The sequence below is a fragment of the Ptychodera flava genome, chromosome 22 (genome assembly GCF_041260155.1).
Source record: "Ptychodera flava strain L36383 chromosome 22, AS_Pfla_20210202, whole genome shotgun sequence".
Taxonomy (NCBI): domain Eukaryota; kingdom Metazoa; phylum Hemichordata; class Enteropneusta; family Ptychoderidae; genus Ptychodera; species Ptychodera flava.
In genome coordinates, this window is record NC_091949.1 from 33,218,276 (window position 1) to 33,232,694 (window position 14,419).

A 14,419-nucleotide genomic window follows, 5' to 3' on the forward strand; every position below is an offset into this window, starting at 1 on the left:
ATCTTACTCAAGGATATTGGTAATTCTGAGATTATGAAATAAGAAATATTGTATTTTATCTTAGTCTCATAGATAAAAGGTTTACTTCTGCTTTAAAGTTTACACCAGTTGTCCTCAAATACTTCCTAAACAAAGAATTCAGGAAGCTCATAGTATGAAAAACTTTCTCATAATGACACATGTGTTTGCGCTGGGAAAGGCAAGTAACTGTAACATCTGATGATCTTTTACTATTTATGATTTTAATATCAACTACAGTTACTGGTTTCTTGTTCTACTCCCCAAAGCATGTTGAGATATACACAGTATTCAGCTTGTCAACTCAGCCTGTACATGTACACACTGCACTGAGTCTGTTATTGTTGACAAAAACCATAACTGCATGTTACATGTATACTGTAGACACACAGTGTTGACAAGCTAAATAGTAGGTATTTCAACATGCTCTGGGAAGTAGAACAAGGGCTTCCAATTGATGTACAAAACAGAGATAGTAAAACAGTTCAAAAGTTAGAGCTACTGGCCCGTGAAGCGGTCACATTTGAATGATAGCAATCAACACTGTGATGTTGGTATGAAAGGATTACAGCTAACCTGGTATAAACCACACTGAAAATGGTTTCATCTTATATTTCATTTGCTTCCAGAATGGGTCTTTGTGTATGGAAAAATTGATAATAGAACTTCACCCCAAAAGTACAACATTTATAGATTTTATGTTTTGATTCTTTTATTCCTGTGTTCAGGCAACTGATAAAGATTCACCTCCATACAATCAGCTGACATATTACATGATGGAATCACTACCAGATGGCAGCATTGAAAAAGTACAGAATGGCAGTGAATTCATTGTGATTACGACGGCAGGCAGTGGATATCTGTACGTGGTGTCACCTCTTGACTATGAGTCAGTTACAGATGGTAGGATGACATTGTCATTGCTTGCTGAAGACATTGGTGGTCTCAGTGCATCAGCTGTTGTAACCGTTGAAATCTTGGTAAGTGATCCTTTAGTGTTTTGCCGGAAATTTCAAGTTGGTTTTCATTTTCTTTGTAATTTTAATCATAAGGTTGCAAAGTTTTAGTTATCAACGTCTCTTTAAATGATTTGTCTTCCAACTGTATACATTATCTGATACAAATGCTCTTATGTTTGTCGCTTGAACTCACATTTCAACAATTTTCGGCAGGAAAGAAAAAATTTTTTAGCATTTTCTCACACCTGAACCACAATGTAATACCATAGCAGTATTGAGACAAGAGCCTTTTGATTTTGATTCCATCCGTTTTTTTTCAAAATTTTCTTGTCTTGCATCATGGCATGGGTATTGTATTTAGTCTGATTCTGTGACAAGTTGACCAAGTGTATGCAAGGAAATTAGATGAAAGTATTATAACAGCCATCTTTAATCATATCATTTGCACCATAGAGGGTACTACTAACATATTAAGAATGGGGTTACACCCAGAATTCACATGGACCACGGTACAAGCAAAGTGTGTGTATAAATGCGCACTGAATTTCGTGAATTCTCATATGCGTTTTATACACATGGACTTTGCGTTTTTCAACCATCATGTGATCTCTTGGCCATACTTGGTGTGTAGGCCTTTTCTTTCTGGAGTAGAACCATTCCATCACAATACAAACTAGCGTTGAAATTCTGTGTACGTTTACACATTGCACATTTCTTTCCAGGACAAAAATGACCACGGTCCAGTGTTTACACAGTCCACTTACAACGCATCAATACCAGAAAACATGTTATCTGGTGATGTTGTCACTGTAGTTACTGCCATCGACGGTGATCTATCTGCCGCCTTTGGAAATGATTCCATCGTGTACTCTGTATCGCAGTCTTCCCTATTCCGGGTGAATGCACGGAGTGGGGAAATCACTACAGCAGGTTTCCTTGACAGAGATGAAGGAAATGATCTCTTTGCCGTAGAGGTAAGAAACATTCAGTAAAGACATGTTTCTTAGTATTTTGTAGCACATGTGCATAAACTCTTCACATCGTACTGGTGCTTTTGAGTTGATTTCTTTCAAGAAAATCTTTATAGACATTGAATATGTAAATATTTACATACTTTGCTAGAAGTTTGAAACTTACTCATTCATACTTGTATACTATAACATCCATGATAAGAAAAAGATGAGTGGCAAAATTATAAATATGTTAAAATAGATGGTGGTGTGTCTTAATAGACTTTTTACGATCTTTTTCAAAAGTCATGGGTGTAGTTTCAATTAAAATAGTCTTTCAGTCGAAAAGGTGTGCAGAAATGAATTACAATTCATTTAATCATTTCCTCTGTGAAATTATAATTTGATCAAGCAATTTATCTTACTTATTTGAAGGTACTTGCTGTTGATGGTGGCCATGGTATGGAACTGAAGTCAGCTACAGCCACGGTTTACATCAAAGTCACTGATGTTAATGATAACAACCCTGTCTTTGATCAAGGTGATGTGATAAAAATTACAAATCCTATCATTTAACTCATCTAAGTCTGGTAACTCTCAGTGCATATATATTATCTTTAGAATTGTATTACCTTGGCAATGTGAAATCAAATTTGGCAATGCACTTATCTGCAGATTCTCATTAAAACAGAATCCTTGTGTAAATTTACTATTATTACTCTCACTGTAGTTTTCTTAATTTTATTGTGAAGTCAATGATTTTGAACCTTATGAACAGAGTAAAAATGACTTGTAAAAGAGAAAATGACCCATGGAACTTGATGTGACAAACTCCCAATCTTTACCCCTTTCACCACCATGGTTAAGTCCAAACGCATTGATATCAATGGTGATTATGGACCTATTTACAGGGAATTGGGTGTGTACAAGTTAAAGAAACCATCAGTAGTATTCTTTTTTTCTGTCTGTCTTGAAATCTATCAGCATGTGTCTGACTTTCCATTTCCAAGCCTATCAGCATATCCCAATGCATAGTCTTCAATCTCAAAGTCTGTCTACATTTGTTGCTGTCCATATTTATAATATTGTCTTGCAATGAAATTTTTTGTTTCATGTATGCAGTACAGTATCTGACACATCACAATCAAATTACCTGGAATTGCACTGAACTTAACACTGTACACATTACTAATCTGTTTTCACAATGTGTGTTATAGTGAGACAAACTGTGCTGGTTGCTGAGGATGAACCAATAGGAGCGGTCGTTGCAAATGTCAGTGCATCTGATCTTGATGAAGGAATCAATGGATATGTGATGTACTCTCTGATTGGTGGTAATATCAACGTAAGTCTCGCTTTATATGGATGAAATTTCCTCCTTTCAATAATTTTTGTTTAATTGATTTCATGGTAATCTTGTATCAACTTCAACATTTGGCAGATGTAGGCACAAGTATATTCATTAAGATCAGCAGTTGGTATTAACAATAGTGAAATATGCAAATATGAAATATACTTTAAACGCATATACCCATCTTCCTTATCTGCATTGATGTACCACTTCACTTGAGAATAGTTCCAGATAGCCATAGAGGGCGCCCTCTGGAACTCTTGGTTTTGCTCAGTTGTTCAGCTATTTCTTTCTGTTACTTTTGTGTCAACAAAATCTGTACAAAGAAGAAGAAAAAACAAACAGTTTTCTCAACTCTGTGACTGTTATATGGCACATAAAGTGTAGAATTAACTACCAAGCAACTATCTGTCTGAATTTAACGATGATGAACACTGAAAATATTTTGTTGTTTCTAGGATGCCTTCATGATTGATGCCGATAATGGTGAGATAAAAATCCAGAGTCAGTTAGATTATGATGAAACAACTCAAGTATATGTGCTAGAAATTCTTGCCAAAGATGGGGGCATGCCTGTGACCCCAGCGTGAGTATCTTGACTCTTGAAAATCATACATGTGGAACATTATTATTGCCTATGTGCTCATTGTACAGTATTGCATGAAACTTAAATTAAAACATCAGAGCTTTTTATACTCACCAGAATTCCCAATGCACAATTTTGTTTGCTGATTTTGTATCAGCCAGTATTTTAAACAAATAGATTGGTTGATTTTTGGTCTCTAAAGAATTCTTGCTTCCACATATAAGGAGAAATAATATTCATGAACTAGTACAAGATTTTAAGATTGTTTGAGCAATGAAAAACCTAGTTAGCAAGCCTATTCCACCAAGAAAGTTCACACTTTAACAGTTCTCTATTTACATGTGCTGTTTCTTGTCCAATTTTGAACCTGTGCAACTGAGATTAACCGTTGTTATCAAATAAAGTTACTGAAAGTTTACAGCTATCTGAAATGTGACTCGTCCTTCATGTACTTTCTGTCTCCAGTACTGGATCAGCCACTGCTACTGTAACTGTCAGTGTCTTAGATGTCAATGATAATGCTCCTGTCTTTATTTATGAAACTCCTGGTTTGGATTCTTACCAGTTTGCTGTCTCTGAGGTACAGTGATAAAGTCTTTCTGCTTTGCATATTTTCACGTCAAAGTTGAAGAAAGTAATGACTTTTTTATTGCTTCTTGATGCTCTGAGCAAAAAAGGTTGTTTCTGGTCAGCATGCACAGCACCTGAAAGCCTTTGTGTCAATGCTTTTTTCCTGTTTCTGTGAAGCAGTGATTGACAATGGAGAAAGTGAAGTGTTACATTAGCCGATGGTGCGCTTTGTTCTAACAACCTCTTCCCCGGCATTTAAACAACCAGAATTTGATACAACAAATGAAAACTAAGATTGAAAGCAGACTGACTGACAGGAACCACCAAAACAGAAATGAAAATTTAAAAAAACTGTGTTGTTGCCTACATTTTTGGAAGAAAGCCATGACTAGAAAGAAAATTTGTTTGCCTAATCCTAAATTCCGATTTATTGTCTCTCAAGTATTTGATGTGAATATCTGTGTGGAGGTGTCCATGCAAACGATTCATGAAATGATTATGTCATTTCTGACACTATGTACTCAGTGACACTGTCTTTGCTGTTCTGTGGGCACACAATGGTCTTACTGATAGGATGCAATACCTAAGAAAGCCACACTCTCATTCTTTTGGTGCACCAGTCATTTCCAATGATCTGTAAAGGACAACAAAGTTTAAACTTCACTTCCAGCATGCCTCATCACGTTTTTGCTGTTGAGTTTAAAATTTTGATTGTCCCTTTGTTCAATGCTACCTCAATGAAATAGAGTATGGTAAGTGATATCAGGTTTCTCTGATCCATTCATCAATATGAACACAACCCACTGTGTGTGTTTGCTACTACTCACTCTGTATTGACTTTGAAATTACTGAAAATAACAATGTGTTTGTGTGTCATAGACTCGTTTGGTGTATTCTTAAGTTTGATTTAATTTTGATTGATTCACATTTTATTCCATATATAGACATGTACTATAAGCGGGGAAAAAGTCATTTTTCGCTTTTCCCCATGATTTTGTAGTATTCATGCTTTGTGCCTTCAATTCTTGTGTTTTGGTGTTCAGAACTGTTGTGCTGATCAGATATTAGTGTTTTACAATATTCCAGAATCTGACTTACCAAATATTGCTGTCATCTCAACAACCTATGCCCCAGTTATATACTCTTGACCCCCCCCCCCCTTGTCATATACGCAATCATTGATTTTGATGTCTGACAATCTAATGCTGGTTGCCATGGGGAAAAGGGTCAAAACAGTGACCCTTGACCCCATGTCATTGACAGGGCCATAGATTTTGATGTCAGTAACTACCTAATGCAGGTTGCCGTGGACAAAAGGTCAAAACAGTGTTTTCAGATAGGCAAAACAAAACTATAAATTGTAGAGAACAAACAGTTGGCTATTTACTGCCTTTATGCTGTACATTGTGGTGTTATTGTTTTGTTAGAAATAAAAGTTTGATTCTAAAACAATTTGATTTATTTGGAAAATTTGGTATTAAAATGAAAATGAATAGGGCCGTTCACAGTTCAAGTCACTGTTCTCTCATTAATATGCAAAAATAAATATTTGTCCGCATTTTTAGATTTTGCTTTTGAAAATTACCATGCAAGACCGACGAAAATACATCTCAGTGGGCGACTGCTCGTGTAACAATGAATACTAAAAACATATTCACGACTTAGAGTACAAACTGCAAAAACAGCCACGCATACAACATTGATAAAATTTGTCCGCATATCAAGCTGCGTGTCCGATGTCGCGCGCGTACAGCTATATTTAGAAACAAACTGTAACCGTGAACAGCACTATTTAGATATTTTTTGATCAATGAAAAAGGTTTGAAAGCTAATATATTGTTTCTTTCATGCATTATCAAAGTTTTCCCCCCATAAATCAAGTGTGAAGGTTTTTTTATTCATATACATCTGTGGTTTTACATTTTTGTGTGAATGGAGAAAAATTTTCTAAATGCCAGGTTTCTGCATTTGTTTGTCAGTGAGACTATCGTAAATTCTTTACAGGAGGCAGACCCAGGTATCAATGTTGGTGTTGTCACGGCAACAGATTTGGACTCAACTCTGAATGGAAAGATAGACTACAACATCACGGCTGGCAATGTCAATGGTGAGTATATCATTAAGTAACATCTTAATCTAAATTGAAATTGATCTAAATTGAAATTCGTCAAAATTGAAAGACTTAAGATTTGGTCAAAACTTTTCCAGGGGATCTTGAACTTAACTATTTTACTTATTTGCCCTATGGGCAAGTATCCAGACATTTTACTTGCCCAATGAGTAAACCTGCTTGCCCCAATGTTTTGTCTGTTTACATTTATTGTCTTGTTTGTATTGATGTGTATGTCTATTGTCACAATCCATAAGTGTTGGTCTTCATGATCTCTGCCCACTCATCCACCAATATTGAGTCTTTTATTTCCAGAACATGTAAATTTGATCAAAGTATGTCAGCGCAATTTATTTTTACTTGCAAGATGTCAGATTTTACTTACCGAGGACAAGCCGGCAACAGTTAAGTTCAAGCCCTGAAATTATTCACTTTCAAAATCAAGAATAAAAATCAGGGGTCACGGTGCAAAATAACCCAATACTTACCAGCACTTGAAATTCAAAATGGCTGCCTTCCCTGTGTTAAATCTAGAGATACTGTAGTTCAAATTTTCAATTTTTACAAAGACAAGCTGGCGAAAACTTTAACTTTACTCCACTTTAAATAATCGCGTATTCTTTTGCAGATACATTCAACATGAAGAGAATAGACTCTGGAGAGATCATTCTAGAGAGGTTACTGGACAGAGAGATGTTGGACACATACAATCTAATCATAACAGCCATTGATAGAGGAACAATCCCTCGCAGTGCAACATGTAGTGTGCTAATAACAGTCAAAGACGTCAATGATAATGACCCTGTGTGGCTTGGAGAGCCATATACAGTTGTCTTGGATGAAAACACTCCAAATGGTACATTTGTCTTCAAGGTGGGAAATAGTGATGAGTTCTTCCTTGTTCAGCCAATGACTTTGTCTTCTGGAATGTTGACTGACGGTTTCTCAGAAGGTTTGATTGACACCCATAAACAGTAATATTAGAAGCCTTGTTGTTTGCTAGATAAATTTCAAAGAGAAACTAAAGTTTTACCTATTTTGTCAAGAGCTGTATAGCTCTTTACAAACAGTAATTTTTGAAGCCTTAGTTGCTGGATGAAGTTTGAAGAGAAACCAAACTCCTGCTTATTTTGCTGTGGTGATGGATGCGTGGTGTTTAGAAGGTTATGAGAATAAACAGTATTGAGATTATGAGAATAAATGGATATTAGAAAATACAAAAAAGGCAAAGTTGGCTTGAGTTAGGTTCTTTTTTCATGTAGAAATCTGTAATTTTGGATCAGATTTCAACTTTAAATTATTTTGTCAGTCTGTTTTCCATTCAAAGCAAGAGTTATATGATCCAAGTTTTGGTTCTATGTTTTGCTAGGATATACTGATCATAAAAATTTCTAGTTCATAATTTTTATTTTGTGCGTCCCACTTTTCGTTCTTAATCCATTAAAAACATCTTTCAAATTCAGTAATAGCTGTGTCATAAGAATCCTCTGCATCTCTGTAAAGTTGAAAAATAGTTGTATAATCTACGTGTTTATTTCACAACCTAGGTGTCTGCAACAGATGCAGACATTGGTGTCAACCAGAAACTTGTTTATGAAATGAACAATGACAACATCTACTATGAAGTGGACAGCGAGACTGGTATAATCAGAACTCAAGATGTTCCAGTTGATAGAGAAACCAACAACCTAGACATGAGAGAAATTGTATTGACAGTGAAAGACAGTAAGTATAAACTTTCAGAAGCCAAGAATCCAGAAGATAAATATGAATCGCTTTTTGTATAGTGAATATTGTTAAAAAAACTAATATAGAGTCTATATCTAATGACCAATATAATTACATCCACTGTTATAGAATATTTTTTCCAGTTTGGTTCTACCATAAACAAAGAGCAGTCCAAAATTGTCATTTTTACATAATTTTAACACTTAAGATTCCAATCTTTGGACTTGGATAACGGGAGGGTATAAACCTACAAAGTCTCAGAAAGTCCTTGAAAAATTAAAGTGACTGTTGATAACAACTCTCCACAAAATCATTAGCCTCCAATGATTTGTGAAAATTGCTCATGCTATCATGAACTGGCGATTTATTTGAAAATTTCTTTGATATTTTGAGACCTCACAATATGTTAAACATGCAGTCATGTATGTATTGCTGTTCAAAAATGGTATATTGGGCTTCAAATGTGCCCAGATATTGTCGAAAGACAGGCAGAAAGTCCTTGAATTTTCTGTAGTGCATTTGAGTTTATTGATCTTGCGGCCTGCATCATGTGAAATTCTCTCATTAGTTTGTTTGATGTCAAATATCTTTTGACTTGAAAAAAATAATCACCACCAATGTCAGGAGATGTGCCTCATTAATGTTAATTCTTGTTACCATCCAGGTGGTCGGCCGTTGCGTCGCAGTCCAGACACAGCAACTGTGTTCGTCAACATCCTGGATGCAAATGACAACACACCGGTCTTTGAAAACATTCCGTACATTGCCAGGGTGACTGAAAACCTACCAGCAACAACCAGCATCTTTCAGGTAAGATTCTCAGTTTTCCTTGGTTGCCATGGTAACAGCATTCTCACCTATTGATTGATGGAGCTGTACAACACCACCAAGTAAATGGACATGTATGTTATACCATATTCTGTTGAAATCAAAATGAGATCTCTCTCAAGGTTGTTACAAAACATTCATATTAAATGTTTGCTGTGAGAAAATGTTCTCAATATAGATAAAAACATTCCCATACTATGCTGAAATCATGCATTTTTATGTTCACTGTACTGGTATATTATATGTACATGTACATAAGGCCAAAAACAGAAGTTTTTTTTCTCATCCTTGTGAATGCCAATCTACATTAGCGGCACCAGCTCTTTTTTACATGTACCTCATTTGCCTCTAAAAATGCACTGGTACACATTTTGATATCTGAAGGATCACACATACTCAATGTACAGTTCTGAATAGTCAATTATTTGTCATCATCCTGCTACATGTCAGAATCACCACTGTGTGTGTGTGTAAATATTCCTGTTTAATTTGTTGTTTGTATGCAGATAGTTGGATCTTGTGAAGTAAAGAAATGAATATAAAAAAATACAAGAGTATTGCCATGTCATCTTTTTGAGATACCCAGGAAGAGAAACAAAACTACTTTATAGTTTTTTATGATTTTTAAAACATATTAACCTTCACAGAGGCTAAAATTTTGCATTTAATCAAAAGATTGTAAAAAGTTATGTGGATGAAAACTTTAAATGGTTATAAAAACTGGCTATTCAATTTTGATATCGCTTACACTTTCTGTTTAGGTTTTAACCTTTGACCCTGACCTTGGAGAAAATGGCACAGTCTCCTACACCATCACAAAGACAGACCCTGATGAGAATCATTTCACCATAGAATCATCGACGGGTATCATCAGACTTGTACAGCCCCTTGATCGGGAACACATCTCAAACTATACCGTTACTATAGAAGCCGTAGATGGAGGAATCAGTCCCAATGTTGCCATGACAACTCTCCAAATCATTGTTGAAGACGACAATGACCACACTCCAGTGTTTAATGCGAGCAGTTATCAAGTGACAGTGGCAGAAAATGCCACCAGATACACAAAGTTACTGACGGTGTTTGCTACAGATGGTGATATAGGTAAACTTTCTGAACTCAAAAATCATTCTTATGTATGCATGTGTGGATTGAGTTTACATGAAAGTTACAGGCACTTTCATGCGCACTTACATGTATTATATGTAAGTATCCATTTTGTATACAGCATCATACAATGTATTTAGAGTTTGTCAACTATTCATTTACAAGCAAGTGTCATTTTTGCTTTATTTTTGTTATGAATACATGATCAGAAGCAGAGAAAATTCTCACATCTTACTTCGGTTATATCACAAAAGTGTTATGTTATGTCTGTTTTGATAAGATATTTCTATAATCTCATGAACTCTGTATCTTTCCTCACAGGTTCTAATGCAGAAATCAATTATTTCATTGGAGCTGGCAATGAAGACGGTAAATTCCGCATGGATTTCGAGACAGGACTTCTGGAAACTGCGGCCTACCTTGATCGAGAAGCAGTGTCATCATACAGTCTGACTATAGAGGCTGTTGATAATGGAGCAGTCCCAAGGACTGGCAGCAGTGTTGTCATGGTAACAGTCATTGATGTAAATGATAACAGACCTGTGTTTGTGGACAGTAACTATGACGTCACTGTTCCTGAAGATGTGAGCCAAGACACAGTCATTGTTGCAGTGAGTGGATCAATTTTATGAGTTAATTAGTTAATTATTATGAGTTTAGAATTATTTAAAAAATTAATTGAACTTGTCATCATGTATATATCTTCCTAATCAGCTTTTTTATTACATGTGAATTTTTGAAACTTGTAACAGACAAAATTAAGTTGGTATAAAACAATTGATGCCCGAACATAATCAGACATTAGACAAAGTTAAGTTGGTGTAAATAGTTGATGCTCAAACATAATCAGATATTGTGAATAAATATCAAGGTATAGATTTCAGAAGTTTATCTTTTGTAGATGTCCTATGATCAACCCTGCCACTGTTTTATGATTTGAAAGATGAACCAGGGTAACATTTTACTGTTTTTCAATCAATTGTCCACGTAACAATGCTGTTATGTTTTTCTTGTAGGTAAGTGCTGAAGATGAAGACATTGGTGAGAATGCTAAAATATTCTACTCCATAGAGGAAGGGAACACCGACGATTGCTTTGTCATAGACAATGATACAGGAGACATCAGGAGGAGTGACAGACCCCTTGACAGAGAGACAGAGGAATCCTTTATGTTAATTGTTGCTGCATCCAATGGTGACAGTGAAACTTTGAGATCAACAGGTACAAGTTGAAATTTATTTGAAATTGATTCAACTAATCATAAATCAGTTATCTTGTGAACTATGTTGTACGGTAACTCTGCAATTCGTTTTAGGCTGTTAAATTGTTGAAGGATCATTTACCAACTTGATTCTGTCAAATTAATTCAGAAATCAATAATAAATAGAAGAAAAATTCTTTGAAATTCTGTATAGTGAAGGACATGGAGGGTTATTTCTTTGCTGATTATATTCAGACAATATTTGTGTGGTTTGATGTATGTTACCATAACATTATGAATAATAACCTTACTGGCCAATAGGATTCTCTCTCTTATAGCCTGCATTATTATACACCTACGTCTGTAACCTATGGAGTTTCGTCGTACAGTAAGTTTCGGTATCAGAGAACGCGGAGTCCAATAACTTTGACGCGGAGTACAATAACTTTAGGTGTTATTGGACGCTATTTGACCTTTGACCTCAAAACACCTTTACGTCAACAAGAGGAAAAAGAGGAGAATATTTTACATTTTTCACAAAAATATATACTTCTTAACATTCAGTACTTCACAAAATAAATCATGGTCAGTCCAAAACCCGTGAATTTGAGTGAAATTATGCTGCTGACGTAAAATTTCTACCACGTGCACTGCGCAGCGCCGGTAGAAATTTCGTTCTGTGCGCTTAGGGACGCGCTGAACGCGTTCCCAGTCTGCTCGCGATCGCTCAGTGTAGTGCGCGAGAAGCATCCAAAAAACGCCTAAATTTTGACTTTTTTCAGGTAAAATTGGACTAAAAAGGTGTATAATAATAAGGTTATTCACAAAATACCAGGATTATTATGTCCTCGTACACCGTACACTACGGTATTGTCCTCGACGCTACGCGTCTCTGACAATATCTCCGCTGCACGATGTACTCGGACATAAATCCCGGTATTTTGTGAATAACCTTATATTATTTGTGAGCATTTCATGCCCTGTGACTATAATTAACAAAGGTTTTGTAATATTATTCCTTTATCCTTTCTCACAGTACGAGTCAGCATCAGAGTATCAGATGTCAATGATGAGACTCCGGTGTTCTCACAGTCAGTCTACAACAGGCCTGACCTCAGCGAAAATGCAGGAAGCGGCACCTCCGTGGTCTTGGTATCTGCTGAAGATCCGGACCTCAATGAAGGCGGGATAATCCACTACAGCATCGCATCCGGCAATGATGCTGGAAAGTTCTCCATTGGTTTCCTTACTGGACTCATCACAACCCAGGATGATCTTGACTTTGAGACACAGAGGAATTACACTCTTGTTGTCATGGCTACAGATCAGGCTCCACCCTTTCACTCCGCTGTTGCTAAGGTGATAGTGCAGATTGTAAACACAAATGATGAACCACCAGCATTTAATCTGTCCAGATATGAGGGTACTGTCAGAGAGAATGTTGAAATAGGAACTCCAGTGCTGAGGGTAGGCAACTTATTTTATTTTGTCATCGTTTATTCATTGCTGCTTTGTACTTTCTGTCTTTTGAAAAATAATCATTGAAGAAGAAGAAAAACTGTGTCTTCAAAATGTTCTTAAATCAACTGTAAAAGAATTTAAGGTTGAACACCCAGATATCATAGTGCCAAAGGTACTGTTTATTTAAATGATCATCATGCGTGGCTATTGTTGGAGTTTTGTTCACAGCAAGTTTTCAGAACCTTGAATTCAAAGTACAGTATGACCTTTTGACTTCTCTCTATGACTTCTGTGTGACCTTGACCTTAACAATTGTTATCCCATCATTGCTTTGAAATCAGGTGGAAGCTGTTGAATACGACAACCAGAATCCAATCCGCTATGAGATGGATCCAAACGCAAACCCGGAAGCCATGAGGCTGTTTAAAATTGATGCTGTCACTGTAAGTAAATGTTCCTCAACCAAATGATCTACAAAACACTTTGTCGTTACTCCCATTGTTGTAAATTCTAAGATTAATGCATAGATCAAGGAGTCGCAAAGTGTTGCCACCGTCGCATATCTTTTACTGTGCCAGTTGACCTGAACAGCGCCCTCAACGGTGACATGATGACATGCACTAACTTGAGTTTCCCTTGGTAAGACCAACTTCAATTCCAACCAGACTGGACCAGCTTCACATAAAAGCTTATGTTTACAAACCATCAACAAGCATTTTATAGTTGTAATTTTTCTATACGAATAGTGGTTCCTTTCTTCCAGGGTGTAATTTCTACAGATGGTGAAATTGACAGAGAAGTTAGAAGTTTTTACACCATCAGCATCTTGGCCGACGATGGCGGTATTGATAAAGGCTCCACAACGGTAAGCCATCACTCAATACCTAGTATTTATCCACCAACTGGTGTGCATGTAACTTAAATCTACTATGTGAAGTTTTTCCCCTGGAACTGGCTACACTCTTTATTTTGGTGACAAGGGAATTATTTTTTGGAAGCAAATAGATAAACTTAGTGTTTAAAGGGCAAACAGCTCTAACTTTGATGGTTTTACACATTTTTTTTTGTTTTTAACGTCAACAACCCAGCTAATATATAAGACAACTCATTTTCTTTCAGGTTTGGATAACTGTCATTGATGAGAATGATAACAGTCCTGTGTTTGATGGTTTCTCTGATCTGAGGGTGTCTGTACGTGAAGAACAGTTCACACCTGTCAATTCCATCATTGCCACCATCAAGGCCACAGACCAGGATGAGGGATCTAATGCTGAGGTGAGTATATGAGTCAATAATCAATTATTGACCAGATAGGAGAGGCTATATAATAGTATATTCATTCAGTATGCAAATGGTGATGACTTTTTGACAGTGTATGACAGACTGTCAGCAGAGTTTTAACCAACTTCAATAACTGTAAATCTATACGTGTTAATGATGAACGTTTTCAGTGTGATGAGGTGTTGATTGGCCAAAATCATGTCAATCACAATTAGACATTTTATTTCGGAATCCTTGAATAATAATTTCAAAATTAAGCAGGAAAACAT

General features: G+C 36.2%; 1 protein-coding gene across 1 annotated transcript in view; it reads left to right on the forward strand.

The window, feature by feature from the left end:
• LOC139123231 (cadherin-23-like) overlaps positions 1 to 14,419 on the forward strand; it is a 57,715-nt gene that overhangs the window by 11,941 nt on the left and 31,355 nt on the right. The window contains 17 exon segments of the mRNA XM_070689354.1: positions 747 to 998; positions 1,700 to 1,951; positions 2,363 to 2,468; positions 3,145 to 3,272; positions 3,737 to 3,864; positions 4,330 to 4,444; positions 6,439 to 6,541; positions 7,173 to 7,417; positions 8,092 to 8,269; positions 8,937 to 9,082; positions 9,862 to 10,204; positions 10,529 to 10,818; positions 11,224 to 11,428; positions 12,445 to 12,875; positions 13,211 to 13,312; positions 13,633 to 13,734; positions 13,989 to 14,144. Of these exon segments, the coding sequence (XP_070545455.1) occupies positions 747 to 998; positions 1,700 to 1,951; positions 2,363 to 2,468; positions 3,145 to 3,272; positions 3,737 to 3,864; positions 4,330 to 4,444; positions 6,439 to 6,541; positions 7,173 to 7,417; positions 8,092 to 8,269; positions 8,937 to 9,082; positions 9,862 to 10,204; positions 10,529 to 10,818; positions 11,224 to 11,428; positions 12,445 to 12,875; positions 13,211 to 13,312; positions 13,633 to 13,734; positions 13,989 to 14,144 (3,282 nt within the window).